The 23,444-nt window shown below is 36.6% G+C and overlaps 1 protein-coding gene across 2 annotated transcripts in view; it reads right to left on the bottom strand.

The window, feature by feature from the left end:
• MNAT1 (MNAT1 component of CDK activating kinase) overlaps positions 1 to 23,444 on the bottom strand; it is a 205,730-nt gene that overhangs the window by 143,648 nt on the left and 38,638 nt on the right. For both annotated transcript variants that reach the window (XM_045070215.1, XM_004738880.3), the window contains exons 2-3: positions 2,426 to 2,578; positions 123 to 196 (exon numbers count right to left, since the gene is read on the bottom strand). In XM_045070215.1, coding sequence (XP_044926150.1) covers positions 123 to 196; positions 2,426 to 2,578 — 227 coding nt within the window. The remainder of the gene's footprint in view (positions 1 to 122; positions 197 to 2,425; positions 2,579 to 23,444) is intronic.

The raw sequence follows: 23,444 nt of genomic DNA, 5'->3' as shown, positions 1-23,444 counted from the left end.
AAACATCAGCTATCACAACAAAACTTATTAGAGATTTTGTGTGAGATGTTTATCTTTTAGGCATGTAAAAGATAAAAGCATACAGGGTATCATATCAAAAACACAAGCATCAAAAAACATACCAATTTCTTCCACTTCTTCCAGGAAATCATTATATTCTCTTAGACTAGGAAAGTCTTCTTCTCTTTTATTGTATCTTCAATAGAAGAAAAAAATTCAACATATTACATATCTCTTGCTTTCAATATTATCTAATTGGTTTCTTTTCACATATTTTATTCATGACATATAGAAAAGAATATTGCTTACTGTGTAAAACACTGTTTTCCTGACACCATGTTTGTAACCAGACCAAGAATGTTGTTCTTAAATTCTTACAATTATAGAGAAGGAACAGAATCAAGAAAGGATGATAAAATATGTTAAATCCTTCTAAAACTTAGGGAAAAGAAAGAAAAAGAAATTAGGGGCCCAATTTACTTCTTATAAATAGATTTGCTAATTTTCAGAAACCTAAAAATTAATTCAAAAAAATACCTTCCTATTTTTCATGACAATAATGGTCTGAAGAATACCAGATCAGGAAATTCTGTAAATACTGTAATATCCTTGTGAAGAATAAGAAAATGACAAGGGCTCAATAAAAATAAATAAATATAAAAGAGACTATCTAGGGCACCTGGGTGGCTCAGTTGATTAAGCACCTGCCTTCAGCTCAGGTCATGATCCCAGGACCTGCAACGGAGTCCCACATCGGGCTCCTTGCTGGGCGGGGAGTCTGTTTCTCCCTCTACCCTACCTCCTGCTTGTGCTTTCTCTTTCTTTCTCTTAGCTCTCTCTCATGCTCTCGCTCTCTCTCAAATAAATAAATAAAATCTTTAAGAAAGAAATAAAAAACAAAAGAGACTATTTCCCAGAAGCAATACATATAATAAAAGAGCAGCCTGGAACATCGATAAAGTAACACATGTTAAATACCTAGAAAGATGCTGCTAAAACACTGGCGACCTACAGGGCACGTGGGTGGTGTAGTTGGTTGGGGGTCCAATTCTTGCTTTTGGTTCAGATCACAATCTCAGGGTTGTGAGATCAAGCCCCACATCAAACTTCTCGCTGAGCACAGAGTCTACATGAGATTCTCTCTCTCCCTCTGTCCCTCCCACTTCTGCTAGCACTCTTTCACTTTCTCTCCAAAATAATTAAACAAATCTTTAAAACATTGGTGACCTAAGTTGAGACATATACCACCAAAAATATAATAATACATTAAATTTATATATTAATTCATTAAACGTCAAAAACAATAAGGTGACTTTCAATAAAAGGACAGATCAAATAAAACCCAAAACTATTCACAAAGAGTAAAAACTAGGGGCATCTGCGTGGCTCAGTCAGTTAAGCAAATCAGGTTGTGATCCTGCGATCTTGGGATAAAGCCCTGCATCTGGCTCCCTGCTCAGTGGGGAGTCTGTCCCTCTCCCTTTCCCCCTGCCCCTCTCCCTGCTTGTATGCTCTCTTATTCTCTCTCAAATAAACAATAAAATCTTTAAAAAAGAGTAAAAACTAAATTATAAATGAAAAAGATACTATAAAGAATATATTATGTACATACACACATATATGAAACACACATATATGAAAACAAATTATAGGTAAATATATTATGTACATATACAGAGATACATATGAAAACAAATTATAGGTAATATTATTTTCTTTTTTTTTAAGATTTTATTCACTTATTTGACAGAGAGATCACAAGTAGGCAGAGAGGCAGGCAGAGAGAGAGGAGGAAGCAGACTCCCTGACAAGCAGATCATGACCTGAGCCAAAGGCAGAGGCTTAACCCACTGAGCCACCCAGGCACCCCAGTAACATTATTTTCTCTAACAGACTTCAAATCTCAACTTAAATACCTCCAGAGGCCCTACCTCGTATCAGTGACCCAACCAACACTCAGTCACTAACTTTATAATATTCTTCTCAATTTATAAACACACAGTTGTTTAGTTTGCCTGCTTTATTATCTATCTCCGTGCAATCCTATACTACTATACTGAAAGCCTTATGAGGGCAAGGTTCATAGCTATTTTACTCATTTTGTACCTAGTGACTAATATGCATAACACAGCGTTTGCACACAGAAAGTACTCAATATGTATTTAACTAAATTAAAAAACAAACAGTAAATAAACAAATTGTAAAGCTATCAATCAAAATGATCTACTCTTCTCTAACCAAGGCTAGATATTATCTAAGTACTTAATAAATTTCTGTTGAACAAATGCATAGATGAACTTATAAATTATTCACTTGCCTAACTGTCCATATTTCCATATTTCTATCAGTAAATAATTACAGCAATTATTGAAATAATTCTTAAAGTCCTCTTTGTATATTGAATCAGTCAAACAATAACAATTACATTTTTAGGACTTTTTTCCGAATCTCAACCTCCTTGTCCACAGTAGGATCTTCAAAGAGTTGTACCCTGAAGTTGCTCTTTCTAAGTGGAGTGCCACATTCAGGACAGTTTCCAGCTCCTCTCATAAACAGTAAATCCACACAACTTTCACATCTGTAAGGAGAAAATACAAGGTAACCTTTAAGCCAATACTCAAATCCAGAACAATTTTGTATATACTTTACCATTTTTGTTGTTTTGGTGGTTTTTTGTTTGGGTGTGTTTTTCTAGCAGGGGAGCAGAGACAGGAAAATTAATCATTGCTACATAAAACTCTCACACAAAAAAGAACTTTTAGATAGTATTTATTTACATTTGGAGCTTAGTTTTTAAATCCAGGTATCCAAATGATGCCAGTTCCATTTTACAAATTAAACAAATTTGCGAATTAAAACAACTGAGTTGAGGGCTAGGCAGATTCAGAGGTAGCAGGATAGGGAAAAGTCAAAGAGGCATGTAAAAGAATGGTCTGTGGTCACCTCCATTCTCAGTCCAGCAACACTCTTAGATCTAGGCAAGAAAGGCCTCTACCAAAGACCTCCACCAAAGAAAGGTTACACTTTAAAGCCCTCGGCAGACTACAATCACTAAAACAAAGACTTTTTTTTCTCTTTCAGCCTTATAAGGAAGTTGTTTTTTTGTCTTGAAGTTTTTTGGGGGTTTTTTTGGAAAGTACAGTAAGCAACTGAACAAAGAGGAATTGCAAGGGAGAAGTGCAAGCTGAAAGAGGGCTTCTCTACCCCTGCTCTACCCCAGGCCAAAGAGAAGAAACTTATGGTACCCCAGTATCTATGGATAAAGGGAAAAAATCACCACTGCTCTGCTCTGAGAAATCCTAGAAGGAATGGTCCCTTATGAAAGTTTTAATCAGTAAAAGTTGGCTGCCCCAAATCCACCAGAAGAACTGCATTCCCTCCTTTCTTCTTGGGAAGTACAATTTGGCAAAGAGTATAGAATTTCCTGAAGTCTTAAGTTGGAAAAACAAGGACCTAGAGAGGCTAGCTTCTTATACTGGATTCCTAGGGATCTGACAGGATCAGTTCACACTGTTTTTGATGGGTCCACACCACTCAACCATCCTTGCCCTGTCCCAAAATATCCATGCTACTAATCAGACTAAAAAGTAGAAAGCCTGGTTAAAAGAAAATAACAGTTCCTTCAGCCTCTGGGTCTTGAGGCTGCAGCCCTAGGAAGTTAAGTGGACAGCATGGGAACTCAAGACTATGCCAAGGGTGTAGCTTAATTCTTAACTAATATTTAAACATTTTGATATACAGTCCTCTAGTTGTAATCTTGCCCAATTCCACACAAGAGGGCTACAAGAGTCCTAATCACTGTTTTCTTAGCATTGTTTGAATTTTTTGTTAAGATTCTATTTATTCATTCACTCATTCATTCATTCATTCGTTCATGAGAAACAGAGAGAGGTACTGAGGGAGAAGCAGGCTTTCCACAGAGCAGTGAGCCCAACAGGGAACTTGATCCCAGGACCCCAGCCAGGATCATGACCTGAGCCAAAGACAGATGCTTAACCAACTGAGCCACCCAGGTGCCCTGAAATTATTTATTTATGTGCTGATTTTCTGTAACCTTTATGAAGATGGAGGATGTATTTACACTGCATGAGAGCAGGAATCTGGCCTATCTGTTCTCTATCCCCAGTGCCTGACAGATAATAAGTACTGAAAAAACTATACATACTTTAAAAATGAATGTAAGAGGTGAAAAGAGAAAATCTAATGAATAAGGGGACACAAGGAAATAAGAATTTTTAAGGTTGGCTATTAGTAAAATAATAACATTTACCTTTGCATGTTTCTATCTTAACAGTGCCACCAAATATTAGAAAGGGAAAAAAAAAATCCTAAGAGAACACAGATCACAGTTGTCATTATCAAGATCAACAAAACCCCAGAAAATTCACTTCAGGATTCAGAAGATTGGGAATGGTGCATTTCCCCTAATCTTTGTTGTTAGAGAAAGTGAAATCTAACTATAGAAGTTGAAAATGAGCATACTTTAAAACTACACTGACTAGAAATGCCTGCATGGACCTCTGACTGTTTCAAGTCAGGTCATGATCTCAAGGTCACGGGATTGAGCCCCAGGCTGGGCTGTGTACTGAGCCAGAGTCAGCTTGGGATTCTCTCTCTCCTCTCCCTCTGTTCCTTCCACTCCTGCTGTCTCTTCAAAATAAATAAATAAATCTTTTTAAAAATAAATAAATAAAACTACGCTGATTAAAGATATTTATAAGCAGGGAGCCACCAAAAATACTCAAAAATATCAAACCACAAATAGTATTCTATATTTCAAGGTCTTGGAGAGTAGACTCAGTTGATAATTCATTTAACAAGACAATACAGGGGTACCTGGGTGGCTCAGTCAGTTAAGCTGAGGTCATGACCTCCGGGTCCTGGGATCAAGCTTCCCCCTCAGCAAGGAGTCCGCTTCTCTCCTCTCTCTCCCTGCTCTCCCCACCACTCATTCTCTCTCTCTCTCTCTCTTTCTCAAATAAATAAAATCTTTAAAAAAAAATTTTTAAAAACAAGGTTATACAGAACACTAAGGTATTTCTAAAAGTTATACTCTATATTAGATATGTTTGTTTCCACAATCAGTTCTATATCTTTACTTTTTTTAAAATCTACTTTAAATCATAAGGATTTCAACAGTATTTAAGAATTTTTAAAATAATTTATTTTCCTATACAACTTTCTCCCTTTCTGATTTAACTGCTATAAGAACAAATAACTATTTTCTTGAGCTCAAATATACAAGCACACAGAGAAAAAAACTTAAAGCTCTACTTCATTCCATTCTCTATCTCACTTACCACAACTAACATACTACTTTTAGAGTTTATATGACCAATTTTTCTACGTATTTATGAAATATATATTTATAAAGTACTTACAAAAGAAAAAGTTAATAATTGCTAATTCACTGCATCTGGCAACAGAGCAACCAAAACAGCAGCATATGGACAATCTCTGGCCTCCAAGAGTGCAAGAAAGTTTTTCATACAAAATCTGATATTTTCCAGAGCACAGGAAAATTTGCTGGAAAAGCCAAAATCCTTAGTCATTACCCACTCTCAAAGATATCATTATGGTTTTCTCTTGTTTTTAAAAAACCAGAATGGTGCCCACCTTCTTCTCATTCTAAACAATGTATTTTTAGATTTTCTTATATGAAAATTTAACTGCTTATATTCCTTTGTCAAGATATTTAACTGACTTACTTGCTTTTCTTTCTCAAAACGAATTATTATTTCATGCAGAATTTCAATAGCTATTAAAATAGATTAGCTGACTTTAAAAAGGTAAGTAATTATACATTTTGTATTTAAAGACTGTCTCTGAAGTCATGTAGTTTTATCAGGACTTTCCATTCTTCTTTTACTCATTGGCTTCCTGAAACAACTCAGAATAGAAGTCTGTGTCTTGGGGTACTTAGTTTAGAGTCAGTTCAGGTCATGATCCCAGAGTCCTAGGATAGAGCCCCACATGGGGCTCCTTGCCTTCTCCCTCTGCCAGCCCCCCTAGTCCCACCTCCTCATGTGCATGCACTCTCTCTCAAAAAATAAATTAAATTAAATTGAATTAAATTAAAAGAAGTTTATGGTCTTGAAATATAAACAAGTAATAACTTCTGTTAAAGAAAAAATTTTCCCTGTAATAAATTATTCCATAAACTCATGTGTACTGAACTCTATAGGGTAGGAGCTACATATTAATTAAGGTAATTTTTTCTCTCAAAATATGCTACCTAAATTTTCTAAGACCGGTAAATAACTTTTTTGTAATCTAAGGTTAAATTGGTATGTATCACTTTATATGTAAAAGGGAATTCATAATCCATCTACTCCAAAGCTTAAGGACAAAAACTACTGCAACATAGTGTTTCAAGATACCAAACAAAGAATTCATCCATAAAAATAGAAGGGATGGACTGGAACTGCAAGTGTTAGAACATTATAAAACATTATAAATTTCCCCTCATAGACTTTGGGGAATAAAATTTACTCTCAAAATTAAAAAGAAAGAAATTATGTAAACCCATTTTTTTCCACTGTCTTTGAACTCAAAATTCATAACTATTCGATCTTCTGTTGGATATTACCATTTAGCATGCCAATCTACAACTAAAAAGCAAATAATACAATGCATAAATTCAAATATTATGTTTAAGCCCATTTTGAGCCAGAAAAATAGAGCTATATACAGGGAAAAAGGAAAGAGCTAGTGATTTAGTATAGCTGTGCCAAGAAAACATGAGCACCCACCCCCCACAGCAAAAAGTGGATTTGTATCCTCCTCACAGACAGCAAGGACCATGGAATACATCTAATTTCCCTTTTGGCCCTCGTGTCCGTAAACTCCTAACCCAAATTTAAATGCTTTCTTGAACAACACTGTATGTATTTTCTAGAAAAAGGATGGAAATGTATGAAGGAAGTTAAAAAGATAACATGTATTAGGGATCTTTATGATTTTCCTTATCCTACAGGTGAGGTCACTGAGCACTACAAAGTCAAATAACTGACTTACAATCATTTAACTAGCAAGAAGTGACCATGGTCTGCTTCACATTCCACATTCTCTCTTTCAATCTTATCCTTACTCAAAACTTTTACAATAACCTAAGTAACAATCCCCAGTGTCTACCTCCAGCCCAAATATCTCTCCTGAGTTCCTATTAGACACTGCCTACTGCACAACTCCTCTTTGATATCCCACAGGTACATTTTTTTATTTAGAAAAAAGTTACCTCGAACTCAATATATCCAAAACCAGTATCTTCCACTCTATTAAGGATACAAAGAAAATAACACAAACTTTGTGCATAAGGGTTCATAATATAGTGATCAAAATAGAAAGAAAAAATAAAACTCTATAATAAAGATATACTCTGAATACTATCATAAGCTCTCAGCCAATAAGCAATAGCTCAACAAATTATACTGCATACTCTAGGTCAGCTAGCATTAACACATCACACTCCAAATGCTCCAAGCCAATGAATGTTCCAAATGCACTATCCTGAGTAGAGTATATTTCCTAAAATATGTGGACTTTACTCTTCTGAACCCATTCTTGTTGCCACTGATGAACAGTTTTGACCTAGAATAGCCAAAAAGTGTGTGGAGGTTATAGTGTTGGATGCTGAGATCCAAGTTTTGCAGAGACTCAATGCCCCTTCAAATCTGTTGACGAAACAGAGTGAAGGTCAGTTAGAAATTAAAAGGAAAGTCCTCTAGCTAACTTTATGAAGGGCCTCAGAAATAAAACTGTACACTGGGAGACCTGATAAACAATTATATGAATAGTAAAGGAACACAACATGACCACCAGGAACATTCAGAGTTTTCAAGAATTTAAAGAAAACAAACTGCTAGTATACCAAGCCAGGAAGTATCTTTATAGGGACCATGACTATAAGTCTACCTTGGGAAAGCTAAGGGCAAATTCGGTTAGTACTACGAATATCCAGAAAAGCAGGTCCTACACTAAGTAAGATATCCCCTTTACTTTCACAATGATTCAAAGAAACTAAATAAAAATTTACCTAAGTAGGCCAAAGAATATTATCTGAAAAGCTATCAACAGATTCCTCCATTTTCCAACTATATTTCTATGGGAGGCCGTATCACCTCCATGTATTTCAACAGAAATAACATGTAACAATATAGATAACTACAGAAGCAAATATCACAATCTAGCTGTTTTCTCTTAACCTTAAACAAAGGAATTTGCAAAAATGTAAAAAATGCTATCCCTAACTAAACTGTGAGAAGGTAGCCATTTCTAGCCATCCAGTACACCTAACTTGTGAACTGCACAGTCCTGAAGCATAGGCTCACTAAAATCCTGAAATCCAATCACAAGAATATAGACCACTGCCCTCCCCACAATACCTCACCACAACATTACTAAAAGCCTACTTAGAAAAATTCCTTTTACACTATACATCACATCTAGCTATCAAGAAAAACTTAAAAGCCATACCAAAAGGCGAAAAAACACAATTGGAAGACACAGCAAATTCAGAACAGACATGACAGGGATGTTAGAATTATCAAACTAGAAACATAAAGGAACTATAACTAATATGTTAAGGGTTCTAACAAATGAAGTAGACAAGATGCAAGAACAGGTGAGCAATGTAAACAGGGATGCAGAATGACTTTGATGGCCTTATTAGCAGACTGGACACAGATGAGGAAATAATCCTTGAGCAAAAAAAATATACGAACAGAATCCTCGAAAACTGAAAACCAGAGAAAAAGACTGAACGAAGAGAATATCCAAGGACTACAGAACCTACAAAAAGTGTAAGATATGTGCAACTGGAATACCACAAGGAGAAGAAAGGCAAAGAAATATTTGAAACAACTGAAAATTTCCACTGTATTAACAACAGACACCAAACCATAGATCCAAAAAGCTCAGAGAACACCAAAGAAGACAAATACCAAAAACAAAACAAACAAAAAAAAAAAAAAACCAAAACAAAAAAACTCTAGGCAGATCATTACCAAATTACAGAAAATTAGAGATAAAGAAAAAAATGATGAAAGAGGAGGGGAAAACACCTCACTTATAAAAGAACAAAGATAAGAATTACATTCAACTTGGGCGCCTGGGTGGCTCCGTGAGTTAAAGGCTCTGCCTTCGGCTCAGGTCATGATCCCAGGGTCCTGGGATCGAACCCTGCACCAAGCTCTCTGCTCAGCAGGGAGCTTGCTTCCTCCTCTCTCTCTTTGCCTGCCTCTCTGCTTACTTGTGATCTCTGTCTGCCAAATAAATAAAATCTTAAAAAAAAAAATGTTCTTTAGAGAAAGAAAAATAATGGGCCAGAAACTCAGATCTATATAAGTAAAAGAAGAACACTCAAAAAGAAATAAATCAAGGTAAAATAGTAACTTCATTATTCTTAATCTAACAAATAATATTTAGTTCAAAATAAAAACAGCAGCAACGTATTTAATTATGTAAGCTTACATATATACATTATGTGCATACACATATATATGTGTCAATGTATGATTATATATAAGTGTAATGAACAATAGCAATAATCTAAAGAAAATGGTATTATTTTGTTATTACAAGACTCTCACACTACTGTCCAGTAGTATAGTGTATATTGCTATAAATGTATTATTGCAAACTCTAGGGCAGCTACTATCAAAAGTTTAAAAAAAAGAAAGTAAAACGGATATGCTAAGGAAGAGAAAATGGAATCACATAAAATACTCATTCAGAACCACAATAGGCAGAGGCTGGGAAGATGGTGGAGTAAGAGGACCCTAAGGTCACCTCTTCCCATGAATACAACTAAGTTACACTCATATCAACATAAATAATCCAGAAAACAACCCTAAGACTGGCAGAACAAACTCCACAACTAAAGGTAGAGAAGAGGCCACTGCAAAGAGGATAGGAAGGACAGAGAAAAGATGGGGAGCCAAAATGACTGCTGACATCTGGGGTTGGAAGGCGCTACCCACAGAAAGAAAAGTGAGAAACAGACTGTCACATCAGGGAACCTGCACCAGGAAGACAAAGTCCCATAATATTTGGTTTTGAAAACAACAGGAGCCAGCTTTCATATGTCCTTTTCTATTTTTATTTATTTCTTTTAGTAGTCTGTATACCCAACATGGGCCTCAAACTCAAGACCCCAAGATCAGGAGTCTCAGGTTCTTCCAACTGAGCCAGCCAGGTGCCCCAACTGAGTTCTTAAAACCACAGGGACCTAAAACCTGAAATTTCAAAAATCAGCAAGCTTGGTTCTGGGACAGACCAGAGGGAACAGCAAATTGAGTTGCCACCCTGAAAAAAGACAGCACAACAAAGAGCTCATGGAGATACGGTGTAGAATCAGCAGTTTGAAAAATGGGTGGCATGGGGGTGCCTGGGTGGCTCAGTGGGTTAAGCCTCTGCCTACGACTCAGGTCATGATCTCAGGGTCCTGGGATTGAGCCCCGCATCGGGCTCTCTGCTCATCGGGGAGCCTGCTTCCCCCTCTCTGTCTGCCTGCCTCTCTGACTACTTGTGATCTCTGTCAAATAAATAAAATCTTAAAAAAAAAAAAAAAAATGAGTGGCATACAGGAGGGAGAGCTATTTACTCATCTCAGAGGTATCCTGGAGAGGTAGGGATCACAGGAAGACCCCAGCCAGGAACAAAGGAGCTATCAAGCACCTTTTCCCTCCGCTGCCCCTAAGCATAAACACACAACCACCTACAGGAACAAGTGGGCCAGCACTCACTACTACTATGCTCCTTGGTACTTACCCCCAAAGGAGGTAGAAACTTATGTCTACACAAAAAATTGCACATGGTGTTATTACCAGCTTTATTCATAATTGCCAAAACCTGGAAGCTACCCAGATGTCCTTCAGTAGCTGAATGGATATATAAACTGTAGTATATCCAGATAATAAAATATTATTCAGTACTAGAAAGAAAAGAGCTATCAAACCATGAAAAGACTTAAATGCATGTTACTAACTGAAAAAAGTCAATCTGAAAAGCCTACCCAGTATATGATTCCAACTATATGACATTCTAAAATAAGCAAAATTCAAGACAATAAGATCAGGGATTGTGGCTGGCAGCGGGGAGAAAGGGGAACAGAAGATTTTTACAGCAGTAAAAATACTCTATATGGTATTATAGTGATGGATATATGTCATTATACTTTTGTCCAAACCCAAAGAATGTACAACAGTAAGAGTGAATCCTAGTGCTCAATTCAGCAGCACATCTACTAAAACTGGAAAGATATGCAAGGATGACACACAAATTCTTGAAGCAATCCATATTTAAAAAAAAAAAAAGAGTGAATCCTAAAGTAAACTATGGACTCTGGATGATAATGACGTATCAATGTAGGTGCATCCTTGGTTAAAAAAAAAAAAGGTATAATTTCTGATAAATGATGTTGATAATGGGTATATGAGAAATCTCTGTACTGCCTTCTCAATTCTCAATTCTTATAAATGTAAAACTGCTCTAAAAAATTAAGTCTATAAAGCAATGATAATGTTAACATTTTTGTTTCTGAAAAGCAAAGTACACCAATGTTTGTTCAACATTTACTAACATTTTCAAGTAATCATTTTAAATATCCAATAAACACTAAAGAAACTCAATTAATAAAATAACAGACAAACTTGAGACCTATTCCTCAGATTGCTTTGAAACCCCTATCATATTTTAAATTTCTAAGCGATTTTTACTTTTTGGATAGTAGAGACAGTTATTTTTAATTTCACTAATAAAGAGAAAACTTAAGCCTTTAAAAACCAAATGGCCACCCAATAATCAACTTAATGAAATGAGTTATTATATATAAAAGAACTTAAACCAGTGTCTGGCACATAGTAAATACTCAATTGTTAGCTGTATCTCTACATTTATCAAGTCCTTTCCATCTGACCAAATAATTCCTAAACTGTGCAGACACAATAATATTTTCCACTTACCTTTTTTTTGATGGAGACAGAGAAAGTGCATGCACATGGGCATGTTAGCAGTGGAGAGGCAGGCACAGAGAGAGAGGGAGAAAGAATCTCAGCAGGCTCTATGCCCAGCACAGAGCCCAATGAAAGTCTCAATCTCACAACCCTGAGATCATGACCTGAGCTGAAATCAAGAGTCACTTAACCAACCCAGGCACCCCTCCACTTATCATTTAAATTTCCAGCAATTTTCAACATCCTGAATTCTCATATTTTTATAAAATTGGTACATATTTCTTCCATTTTCACTGACACCAAGAGCATATTCTATGACAAGGATTTATGGGGAAAGTATTTCTCAAAAACCGTTAAAAGTAAAATTAAAACAATTACCTCTAAAATAAATTTTTTTCTTTTCTTTAAATTTTTTCTTTTTTTATTAATTTTTTAATTTTTTTATTAACATATAATGTATTATTAGCCCCAGGGATACAGGTCTGTGAATCGCCAGGTTTACGCACTTCACAGCATTCACCATAGCACATACCCTCCCCAATGTCTATAACCCCACCCCACTCTCCCAACCTCCTTACCCCCAGCAACCCTCAGTTTGTTTTGTGAGATTAAGTGTCTCTTATGGGGGCGCCTGGGTGGCTCAGTGGGTTAAGCCGCTGCCTTTGGCTCAGGTCATGATCTCAAGGTCCTGGGATCGAGTCCCACATCGGGCTCTCTGCTCAGCAGGGAGCCTGCTTCCTCCTCTCTCTCTGCCTGCCTCTCTGCCTACTTGTGATCTCTGTCTGTCAAATAAATAAATAAAATCTTTAAAAAAAAAAAAAAGAGTCTCTTATGGTTTGTCTGGAAAAAAAATTTTTAATATTGAATACAAATAAGCATTACTTTTAACAAGTATTCTTGAGTTTTTAGGAGAGGGTAAGTTATCTAACTCCATTAATAAAAGCTACCTTAGTGATTTGTCCAATTATTCAAATATATGTAGCCAACAGAATTTAAGACTTTTTTTTTGTTTTCATAAAGGGCCTAAACTAAGGATGGAAATATCTAAGTAGTTAGAACTCAGTATGAAGAAGAAAACCTCAGTAAGGTTATAGTGAATGCCTGTGTTTACATTATCAAAACTTTGAAGATTTGTTTCTTTCAAAGATACCACAGCTAGGCAAAAAACAAAACAAAACAAAACAAAAAAACCCACTGTTTATTTTCGAGAATTTAAGATAAAACCACCTATTTTGGGGCACCTGGGTGGCTCAGTGGGTTAAAGCCTCTGCCTTTGGCTCGGGTCAAAATCCCAGTGTCCTGGGATCGAGCCCCGCGTCGGATTGTCTGCTCCGCAGAAAGCCTGCTTCCTCCTCTCTCTCTCTCTGCCTGCCTCTCTGCCTACTTGTGATCTCTGTCAAATAAATAAATAAAATCTTTAAAAAAAAAAAAAAAAACCCACCTATTTCTTCACACTTGCTCATTGCTGTTTTGAAATTAATTCCAAAGATAATCTATATATTAACAATGCCCCTTTTATCTTCAAATATGAAGTATTATTTTTATAACAAAATACAAAATAGCTTTCTGAAACGTTCTTAAGGTGAAGCAAAATTCACTACTCATTCTACATAAAACACCAGTGAGTAATATGCTATCTTATGCAATATTCTTAACCTATTACAACTAATTATACAGATTAAAAAATTATAAATTTTACAAATTGTAATGGTACATTTACAAAGCATGTAACTGAAATATTTGAAAAAAATTTACAGCCTTAAAAATATTATTTCATTATTTTAAAAATCAAAGTTATATCCACATGCAAAAGAATGAAATTGGACTGCTACCTCACATTATCTAGAAAAATTAACTAAAAAGGACCAATGAGGGGCGCCTGGGTGGCTCAGTGGGTTAAGCCGCTGCCTTCGGCTCAGGTCATGATCTCAGGGTCCTGGGATAGAGTCCCGCATCGGGCTCTCTGCTCAGCAGGGAGCCTGCTTCCTCCTCTCTCTCTCTGCCTGCCTCTCTGCCTACTTGTAATCCTCTCTGTCAAATAAATAAATAAAATCTTTTAAAAAAATAAAAATAAAAAAAAATAAAAAGGACCAATGACCTAAATATAACAAACTCTTGGAAGAAAAATTCTAAGAAGAAAATCTAGAAAAAAGTCTTCCTGACTGTGGATTTGGCAATAGATTCTTAGATACGACACCCAATGCACAAACAACAAAAGGAAAAAATAAGATATACTAGAATTCATTAAAATTTAAAAATTTAGGGGAGGCTGGGTAGCTCAGTAGGTTAAAGCCTCTGCCTTCAGCTCAGGTCATGATCTCAGGGTCATGGGATCAAGCCCTGCGTCGGGCTCTCTGCTCAGTGAAGAGCCTGCTTCCTCCTCTCTCTCTACCTGCCTCTCTGCATACTTGTGATCTGTCTGTCAAATAAATATATATTTTTTTAATCTTTTTAAAAATTTTTTAAAATTTAGTGCATCAAAGAAATTATCAAAAAAGTGAAAAGGCAACCTACAGAATGGGAAAAATATCTGCTTATCATATAGTTGCTAAGTGTCTAATATTCAGAACATATAAAGAACTATTACAGCTCAACAACACAATTAAAAAATGGACAAAGATGTGAACAATATTTCTCCAAAACAGATATATACAACGAATGCCCAACAAAAACATGAAAAAATGCTGAGCAACATCAGACATCAGGGAAATGCAAATTAAAATGACAATGCAATGTCACTTCATATCCACTAGGATGGCTATTCAAAAATAAGAAAGGAAGAAAAAAAAAAAGAAAATAACAATAACAATAACAAGCATTGCTGAGGATATGGAGAAACTGGAACCCTCATAAATGGCTGGTAGGAACGAAAAATTGTTCAGATGCCATGGAAAACATTTTGATGGTTCCTCAAAAAGTTTAATATAGAATTACCATATGTCCTAGCAATTCCACTCCTAGGTATATATTCAGAAGGACTGAAAATAAGTACTCAAACAAATGCATACAGAAATATGTTTGTGGCAGCACTACTGACAAAGGAGGACAGAAGCCAGATGTCCATCAACATAAGAACAGAGAAACAAATTGTGGTATATACATACAATGGAACTATCCAACCATAAAAAAGAATGAAGTACTGATAAATGCTACAACTTGGATGAACCTTGAAACCATTGTGCCACATGAAAAGAGGCAGTCACAAAAGGTTGCCTATTATATGATCCCATTTACATAAAGTATCCAGAATAGGTAAGTCCATAGAGACGAAAAACAGATTATTGGTTACCAGATACTGGGAATGAGAGGAAAATGGGGAGTAACTGCTTTATGGGTACAGGGTTTTCTTTTACAGTGATGAAAACGTTTCAGAAGTAGACAGAGGTGGTGGTTGCACAACTTTTTAAATGTACAAAATGCCACTGAACTGCTCACTTTAGAATGTTTAATGTTACACAATATGAATTTCACATCAATTAAAAAAAACTTAGAAATTAAAGTTATATATTCTTAGTATAAGGTCAAGTTTATGTATTCATTTATCATTTTCAACAAAGAATGAAAAACCTGGACTCTTACACTAACATTAGCTTGCTGCAGGAATGGGGGGAGAAGGGTATCTTTTGTTTGCCTCTCCAGTTAACAAGGCACACCTTCTCCTATTATAAACTAATAAAATTATGAATTTCCCAGTCACACAATGTGAATGAGTTTGACCTCACTCCTAAATCAAGAGGTGATCACTGACTGGCTTAATCCAAGCAGTGAATGGGTTCCTCTTTAACAGTATGGTTGATTGAAGATAAGCAAGCAACCCAATATGCCCCTATGAGATATGACGACAGAAAAAAGCAGGGAAAAAAACTTCCCCATCATTCCTTTTTTCTTTTTAATTTTAATTCCAGTAAAGTTAATATATAATGTTATATTAGTTTCAGGGGTACAATATAGTGATTAAACAATTCTATATACTACCCAGTGCTCATCAAGGTAAGTATACTTTTTTTAAATAAACATATATTTTTATCCCCAGGGGTACAGGTCTGTGAATCGCCAGGTTTACACACTTCACAGCACTCACCATAGCACATACCCTCCCCAATGTCCATAACCCCACCACCATTTCTCCCAAACCCCCTCCCCCCAGCAAACCTCAGTTTGTTTTGTGAGATTAAGAGTCACTTACGGTTTGCCTCCCTCCCAATCCCATCTTGTTTCATTTATTCTTCTCCTACCCCCTTAACCCCCCATGTTGCATCTTCACTTCCTCATATTAGGGAGATCATATGATAGTTGTCTTTCTCCGCTTGAAGGTAAGTGTACACTTAATCCCCTTCACTTACTTCACCATCACCTATCCACCTCCTCTCTGGTAACCATCTGTTTGTTCTCTATAATTAAGAGTCTGCTTTTTTGTTTCTCTCTCTTTCCTTTGTTCATTTGTTTTGGTTCTTAAATTCCTCATATAACTGAAATCATATAGTATTTGTCTTTCTCTGACTAACTTTGCTTAGCATTATACTCTCCTGCCCTATCCATGTTGTTGCAAATGCCAAGATTCATTCTGTTTTATGTCTGAGTAACATTCATGTGTGCGTGTGCTGGCGGCTTCTTCTTTATCCATTCATCTATCCATGGGCACTTGGGCTGCTTCCACAAATTGGCTATTGTAAATAATACTGTAATAAACACAGGGGTGCATGTATCCTTTTTTTTTTTTTAAGATTTTTTTATTTATTTCTTTGACAGAGACAGATCACAAGTAGGCAGAGAGGCAGGCAGAGAGAGAGGGGGAAGCAGGCTCCCTGTCGAGCAGAGAGCCCGATGCAGGGCTCGATCCCAAGACCCTGAGATCATGACCTGAGCCGAAGGCAGAGGCTTTAACCCACTGAGCCACCCAGGTGCCCTGCATGTATCCTTTGAAATTAGTACTTTCTTATTCTTTGGGATCCTGCCATTCCCTCTAAACCTATAATAAAAAGCAACTATTTTGTTTATCTAGATGCAAACTTAGAAAGACGGCACTGTGAAGAGAAAACAGAAGCCAAGATATAGAATGAAGACAAAATAATAGTTACATTATTGAGCTGGATCACGCCTTATCTACAGCTGTACTTTTCAGTAATAGGTCAATAAATTTTTAAGATAGTCTGAGTGAGTTTCCTATTATTTACAAACAAAAGCATCTAAAATTATATACTACCTAAATGACATTTCAAAAACAAATTGTCTTCAATTACCTTACCCACAAAAGCAATAATCTCTAAATTAACTCTCTCCCAAAAATGTTATTCAAATGAGAGACATATGTGAAAGCACTGTGAAAACTACCTACATGCCCTAAGATCAAGTCACTTACGTTTTCTTATTCTAGAATGCATTTCCTTAAATGATAAATCCAGCATTTACCACATAAAAGTTAGTTTTCTTACAAAGATAATTCCTTTACTCTAGAATCTATTTCTTTAAAAAGGTAAAGCTATGACTAGCCACATAAAAGTCACTTATCAAAGACACAACGATATAATTAGATCTGCACTGGCAATCAGAAAACCTAGGTTGCTGTTCCAGCTCTGTCTCTTATCATACAGGGAATTTTGAGAAAGTCAAATATGCATTTATAAAATATTAAAGGTTTCTTCCAAGTTCGATAATTCTAGATACCTTGAGTTGTTACAAAGGTTGTTAATTTTTCTTTTTCCAAATAGGAATACATACATTTTCTTTCAATGTAACTGATGATTATCGGTAACTTTTCCCTACCACCTATAATTACAAACTTTATATATGGTACAGACTTTTCCTTAAAATTTTAATTCCATCAAGTATAACCTACGATATTGTATTATAGGGATGTAATATATAAGGTTCTGTGATAGAGGAAAAAGATATTTCGTTAAGAACTTTTTTTTTTTAAGAACTTTGTTTTTTGGGGTGCCTGGGTGGCTCAGTAATTAAGCGTCTGCCCTCAGCTCAGGTCAGGATCCCAGGGTCCAGGACAGAGTCCGTGTCAGGCTCCCTGCTCAGCGGGAAGCCTGATTGTCCCTTTCATACTCCTGCCTCCCTCTCTCCCTGTCAAATAAATAAATAAAATCTTTAAAAAAAAAAAAAAAACTATGTTTCTTAGTCTTAAATTTCTCATACTAAAAATAAAAGCATAGCTATGCTGATAATACATTCTTTTCCATTTTTACCAACATAACGATATGTAAGTTATTAAAACAAAGTATGAGAATATGATACTACTTTGAATTGCATACAACTTTTCTTCCAGAAAGCTTAAAAGTCTATACAAAGACCATGATTCAAAAATAAAGGCTAAACTAGGGCGCCTGGGTGGCTCAGTGGGTTAAGCCGCTGCCTTCGGCTCAGGTCATGATCTCAGGGTCCTGGGATCGAGTCCCGCATCGGGCTCTCTGCTCAGCGGAGAGCCTGCTTCCCTCTCTCTCTCTCTCTCTGCCTGCCTCTCCATCTACTTGTGATTTCTCTCTGTCTAATAAATAAATAAAATCTTTAAAAAAAAAAAAAAATAAAGGCTAAACTAGATTTTCCCATTTCTATAGATGGTAAACAAATGACTTGTCAAAGGTTATAATTTTAGGCACCTGGGTGCCCCTTGAGTTTGACTCAGGTTATGATCTCAGGGTCTTGGGATCCAGCCCTGTGTCAGGCTCCTCAGTCAGTGCAGTGCACTTGAGGATTCTTTCCCTCTCCCTCTACCCTTCAGCCCTCTCACTCACTCATTGGCTCATGAACCTCTCTCACTCTCTCTCCCAAATAAATAAATAGATCTTTTTTCAAAAGGTCATAATTTAAGAGCAGGCCAGAAATATGTCTCACCTAATTCCTAAGCTTATCTTTCTACCAATGAAATGCTCCAGATCTAGCTAAGCCCCACCACGCCCAAACCAGGATATCTCACAATGCTATCAATGGCACTAGAATATACAAACCATCAGATACTACTTAACATGAAAACTCTTAGATCAATTTGACAATGAATTACAAGGTTTATGTTACTCTATGCCAAGTCTAAGGGTCAAACTGAATTCACTACCAGACCCTTATCTAAAAACATGTACTGGGCAGTTATTATACACAGTGGTTCTACCTAAAACATAAAGTCACAATATAAAGAAGTATAAGATTTGATCACTATCTTCAGGTATATATTAAGTAGTAAGGCAAGAGGACACGCCCATAATACAATCGTACAAATTTGTGTCTAAGTGTAAAAATAATAGATTCACTCCTTGAACAATTAATTATTGTGCAACTGAGAAGGAAGGCACGGTTAAGTACACAGATTCCAGGAGCTATTCTGCCTCCTTTTCTTTAGTCATTTGCTAGGCCTGCAACCCTAGACAAATTATTAACCCTCACTGTGCCTCAATTTCCTTGTGAAAAAGAAAAATAATACCTTCCAGGGACTGGGATTGATGGGGAGGGGGATGGATGATCCAGACTCACAGAGCTAGTACGATTTATACCCATTAATGCAGATAAAAATGTTAGAACTATACCAGGCATAGTACACTCTCAATATATATTAGCTATTAAAATAGTATTTAATGCAAGGAATGACCTATAAGGACCAAAAGCCAGTATCACAGTTTACCAAGGGGAAAGGACTCAGGAAACAGGCTGAAAAGACACAGGAATTGAAAAATCTGATGGCTTTTAAGTACAAAAGAAGGATGACATTCCAGGCAGAAACCACAGCAAAAACCAAAGTATCAATACTCACAATTTAAACACAGATCAATAAAAAGAACACTTTAAGGGGACAAAAAAGAGAGTTCATGTAAGCATGCAAGGCAGGCTCTTACCCTTTCCCACCAAAGTACTCTCAAATGGCAGAGAAAAATGTATATCCCGGAAGACTGGAGACAAGAGTCTCAAATGGTCTCCCACTAAGTCAACATTTCTTCAAATTACATATTTTATCTTAAGAATTTAGAAATGTTCAATTTGTCTCCATAATATAATCCTATTTATTTTCATTGGAAAAAAAACTTAAATGATTACTCGTAATTCAATTACTCAAAAATTTTTTCATATTCTTTGGGTAAAATTGATTTCCCAAAAAGATGTCTATAGATTCATGTGCCAACAATATACCAGCACACTTCAAGAATCAAATATACTTTGGTTAAAGAAACAGAGAAGAGAGGATGCCGTCCCCCCTCCCCCCAAAAAATTCCATGTATACCAGGGAATCTGCATAGGAAAGAATAGTATTACAAATCAATGTAGAAAGGAATGAGGACTCAATAAATTGTTGGGATACCACTGACTTGCTAGATGAAAGGGGTGGGGGACTAGATCCCTCTCTCTTACACTGTACACAGAAAGAAATTCTGTATGAATAAATAATCTAAACATGAAAGTGAAAATTCACTTTCAAGAGAATATTATGACATCAGAGCAGAATTCCCTAAAAGTGACTAAAAAACTTTAACATACAAAGGAGACCAATAAATTTCATTTTATCAAAATTGAAAACCAAAATACTACTAAAAGACTCACCAAATCTGAGGAAGTTACTTTTTTCATCACACATTAAAGATAATATTCAGACTATATGAAGAGGTTCCATAAATCAATAACACAAAAAATGCTACAGAAAAATGGATGGATTATATAAACAGGCAAATTATACCATACAAATGCACTTTCTTCTCAGATAAGTTCCCTAGCTGGAAACTGCTCTTTAGGATTCTATTTATTTTATTTCCATGAGAAACTTTCTAGAGAAAGGGACAAATTGCAGCCCCAATGCTGCCATTGATTTCCTGGCCAAAACTGATCATCATCCCACTCTAATTTCCCCTTCCTGAACAACAGCACCTCTGCTGATCAAGATGACCCAGACCCTTACTCTTAAGGGATCTGAACCCCTATTTACTATTCTCTATTTAAGCTGTGTCTGCTGTACTTACACATTAACTATAATAATGGAATTGGGAACACCAAGAGACACCCTAGTGAATCCCTTGAATGCCATACATATTCTACCCTACCCTCATTATGATGACGATCAGAATCAATTACTCTTGCCAGAATGATGACTCCTTTTCTTCCCTGTTGTCCTCTGAACCCAAGGATCCAAAATAACCAGACAACAGGTATGGTATAAAGACTAATGGAGGGGCACTTGGGTGGCTCAGTTAAGCGGTTGCCTTGAGCTCAGATTAAGATCTCAAGGTTGTGAGATCAAGCCCAACGTCAGACTCCACACTCAGGGTAGTCTACTTAAGATTTTCTCTCTCTCCCTCTTCCTCTGCCCTTCCCCCTCTATGTGCTGGCTCACACATGTGCTCTCTCTCTCTCTCTCTCTCAAATAAATACATCTTTAAAAAAAAAAAAAACTTTGCAGCCAAATATAAATCACTGAAAGTGTCTCGGCAGAATGAGAATAAAGCAGAAAATGGGCTGAAAAATAAATAAGGACCTTATAAACACATCAAAACAGACCCAGTACCAACAGTTTACGTTCAGAAAAGACCTTGAGGCCTGTGTGCGATCCTTGGACTACTGCCAAAAAATGAACTCTCAGATTTCTTTGGTATAGTCCCACACCAAGCCCACTAAACTCAGCAGACTAGGCACAACCATCTAACCATTTGTAAGGAGAAAGGGAACCTGGGTGGCTCAGTTAGGTGTCTGCCTTCATCTCAGGTCATGATCCTGGGGTCCTGAGATCGAGCCCTGCACCTGGCTCCCTGCTCAGCAGGGAGTCTGCTTCTCCCCTTCCTTCTGCCACTCCCCCTACTTGTGCTCACTTTCTCAAATAAAATCATTTAAAAATAAATAAATAAATAATAAAAGTATACAGAAAACACATTACATTAAATCAAATATTTTCATTTGGATCATCTGGACTCCACCAAAAAAAAGCACATAAACAAAAAGTATCTCTAACCAACTGGCATACCTATCACCAAAAACATAATCTTGTATGCATTAGTGTCAGAATGGGATTATATAGAGAATGAACACATATCTTACCTAAAAAGCTAATTCCCAAAGCTAAATAAGCGCACACACACTTACTCAATTACCCAAATTAATTTTTTTTAAACACTACGCAATCCCTTAAACTATCTCAAATGCAGTATACCTTTTTTTCCTGTCATGATCACACTCACTCTATTCTCATGTCCTCCACAGAATGGTGAATAAGATCCACAGTAATCCCAATATGTATTCATATTGTCCACACACTTCAACCAGTGCCATACTAGTTGTGAATCCCACCATCTTGACCCTCACTTATGGACTCCCCTAACAGTATCAACTCCTCTTTCTCCCAAATATAGTTTTCTATATCTGGCTTATGATCTTCCTGTTAACCACCATTCCTATCATCATTTTTGGCAACTTGAACATCCTCATAAATGAGCCAGCCATTATTCTAGGCACCTAATTCCTTGACTTCTTTAACCTCAATGATCTCTTGTTCCATCCCACTTATGTCACCCAACCTCATACCTTCAATCCTCAATCTTGTTATTATCAATAGACATATCTCTGAATTCTTTATTTCTAGCATCCACTCTCCCAACACTTCTTCCACTCCTTTCGGATGACTTGTATTAAGTACCATCACTCTATCCTTTGACCCCAAGACTTCCCATCCACTGGCCCTACTACTCTTCCACATTCATCACCCCTTCAAGGTTCAAACCTACATAAGTTTACATTCTAGGATCTAGTATTATAACCAATCCTTTGCAAATACACTGAACTCACGTGTCATTCTCTCCACTCTCTGTGATTGAACCCAACTATCCACTAGTCCATGCCTCTAACTGAGCTTTTGAATTTTGCTGGAGAAAACATCTCATAACCTACAGGCTGAATTCACTTTAAAAATTATCACCATGGGGCACTTGGGTGGCTCAGTGGGTTAAAGCCTCTGCCTTCGGCTCAGATCATGATCTCAGGGTCTGGGGATCAAGCCCTGCATCAGGCTCTCTGCTCAGCGGGGAGCCTGCTTCCCCCTCTCTCTCTGCCTGCCTTTCTGCCTACTTGTGAGTCACCACAGATCTCAAATGAGCATTCAACATCAACAGACATGAATCACCACAGATCTCAAATGAGCATTCAAGATCACCAGACATTCCTTCCACACTTTCCAAATATATTCATTTTCCCAATCTCTGAGAAAATGAATTCATACTCTCTTCTCTCTTCAGACTTCAAACATTTCTTATTCTCACCTCAATCATAGCTGGTGACCTAGCCTCATACTATATTAATATGGGATGTAATCAGACAAAACTCATCTCATTTCTGAACACCAATTCCATCAATCTGCTTCTTTAACCATATTAACTGTATTCCTTTATATTAAAATGAAAAAAGCATCCCTGCTCTTATCTAGAGCCAACCTCTCCCCTCCACTTGTGCTCTGCATCTCACTTTTTAATCTCTACTCAAATACTTCAGTTCTGCAACTTTCTCTTTTCTCCCTCATTATGACTT

This window comes from Mustela putorius, unplaced genomic scaffold (genome assembly GCF_011764305.1).
Source record: "Mustela putorius furo isolate JIRA1106 unplaced genomic scaffold, ASM1176430v1.1 tig00000129_pilon_pilon_pilon, whole genome shotgun sequence".
Lineage (NCBI taxonomy): Eukaryota > Metazoa > Chordata > Mammalia > Carnivora > Mustelidae > Mustela > Mustela putorius.
The sequence above is the reverse complement of the archived record's forward strand: the minus strand, read 5'-3'. Positions and strand labels throughout refer to the sequence as shown.